The sequence below is a fragment of the Neofelis nebulosa genome (assembly GCF_028018385.1).
Source record: "Neofelis nebulosa isolate mNeoNeb1 chromosome Y unlocalized genomic scaffold, mNeoNeb1.pri SUPER_Y_unloc_1, whole genome shotgun sequence".
Taxonomy (NCBI): domain Eukaryota; kingdom Metazoa; phylum Chordata; class Mammalia; order Carnivora; family Felidae; genus Neofelis; species Neofelis nebulosa.
In genome coordinates this window covers 47,606-49,806 of record NW_026691917.1, presented here as the reverse complement: position 1 = coordinate 49,806, position 2,201 = coordinate 47,606, and the positions used below count along the sequence as shown (strand labels likewise).

At 39.8% G+C, this 2,201-nt stretch overlaps 1 protein-coding gene across 1 annotated transcript; it reads right to left on the bottom strand.

The window, feature by feature from the left end:
* Positions 1-786: 786 nt before the first annotated feature.
* Positions 787-2,201, bottom strand: LOC131503565 (claudin-34-like). Its single transcript, XM_058715018.1, is given in 1 exon segment — positions 787-2,201. A coding segment is annotated over 1 exon segment (648 nt). The 5' UTR covers positions 2,044-2,201; the 3' UTR covers positions 787-1,395.

The window sequence follows — 2,201 nt, the reverse complement described above, 5'->3', positions numbered from 1 at the left end:
TCTCTCTCTGCCCCTCCCCTGCTCATGCCCTGTCTCTCTCTCTCAAAAATAAATTTAAAAAAATTAAAAAATCTTCAAATAATACTGATGGATACATGTGAAAGGCCATATGTCCCTGTGACTCTACTGCCAACAATGCAATAGTTTGATCACAAAAGGAATAATCAATGCAACTGAGTGAAACACTTTGAATATATGGACACCACCAGTTACATTAAAGACATTTATGAGACAATAAAGGGAATCTGAACACTAACAGCATACTTCATTACAATAGGAATTACTAACATTTATTGGTATTTATTTATTGGTATTTAGAGATGTGTATTGAAGTATTTAAGAATAAAAATAATACACTGCCAGGGATTAATTACAAAGTAATCCAAGGCGGGATTGGTAAGTGTCAGGGAGGATACAGATGAAATACTTTTGGAAACATAGTGACAATCTTGAAGTGGAAGTAATCACCTGTCCATTTCTGAATGCACTGAAAAATTTATATAATAAAAACATGGAAACAATCTCACAAGTTCATATTCAAGATTTGAGTTGATACTCAAAAACAAGAAATGCTGCATGCCCAACACAGGGCCCAACATGGGGTTGGAACTCATGACCCTGAGATTAAGAGCTGAGATCAACAGCCAGAGGCTTAACTGACTAAGCCACATAGGCACCCCAATAGCTGTTAAAGTTTTTAAGGCATATGATTGTGCAAGGCAATGTCCATTTTTCAGAGAGTAATATTGAAGCATACAGGAATGAAGACACATATCTGGGGTTTGCTTTGGCATACGATGGAAAAAACAGATTAAAGGGGAGAAGAAAGGAGATATAAAGCTAATGTGACAAAATCCTGATAATTGTTGAGTCTGATAATGGGTATGGTGGATTCCTTATATTATTCACTCTGCTTCTGCACATTCGGGAAAATTTACATGATAGTACAATGTTATCATCATCATGACATAGGAAATAGACATGGTTGTTTTTAGCAGAAGTTTAAGAGGGAAATGTGAGAATCACAGAAAATCTTATATCCATACACTAGGTTCATAGTATTGATTATTTATTCAACAAATAAAATTCAGATCCAATAAGACCAACTGGCAGGCGGGGGAGATTTTTTTAATAGGTTTTTTTTCAATATGAAATTTATTGTCAAATTGGTTTCCAGGGAAGATTTTTTAAATGAAATTTCTGTAATTCAAACAATGAACCCGTGAATCAATGAACCAAAGGCACAGAGGATTATCGAGGGAAACAGGCGGCTACTTTCTGCCCAAAACTTTGGCATGGTCTTGAATCCTTGGAGCTATTTGTAGAGCATCTTGCTGATACTTCCCATAAACTCTTGGCAATCTTGCATTTGCAAAGCACTTGCAACTAGGAATTTTACATTTCTGTAATTTCAGGATGAACTTGGTTAACCTGGGGGAATTTGTAAGATAGGAAAAGCAACCCATTCAACAACATCATGAAGGCAGCCAGGCATGCCACCACAATGGCACTGCCAGTCTCCTGAGTATTGGGTTTGAAGGGTATAGAGAGAGACAGTGGGAAGGTGATACCCTCTTCATTCATCACGGAGCGGTAATTCCAGATCACAGCAATTGAAATACAGATACCAGAAGCTATGTTCAGAATTCCTGAGGCAACAAATGAATTGATGGTGGCATTCTCCTTAAGAATTACCATGAACACATTCCTAAGTGAAAAGATGATGGAGGTTCTCCCCAAAAGACCTAGGAGGCTGGTGACCATCAGGAGAATTTGGGAAACACGAATATCAAAAGGGAGGTAAGTATCATGGTAGGTGTAATGGTGATACCCTATGGTTCTGTTGTAGCTGTTCACATGGTGGTAAATACAGTCTTTCCACATTCCCACACAGACCATGCCAGAGGGAAAGAGAGAGGTGTTGTCCATGTACCACACTCACCACTCCACAAGGCCCATGTAATTGGCAGTAAGGATCCATCCTATGGCGGCTATAGCAAAACATGCTACTTGGCGGTTGGCCCTATTGATGAGCAAGACCATGGAGGCTGCCTCCTGGGATGAAGGGGGACTGCAAACAAATACAGAGTGTCATGAGGGTGGGCTCCAAGGCTTGGAAGAGTGCCTTCCCCACCCCCACTGTGTGGTAAGCTGTGCTATAGTTTGAGACCAGTGCCATTTGACATTCATGCCCTGCTGGT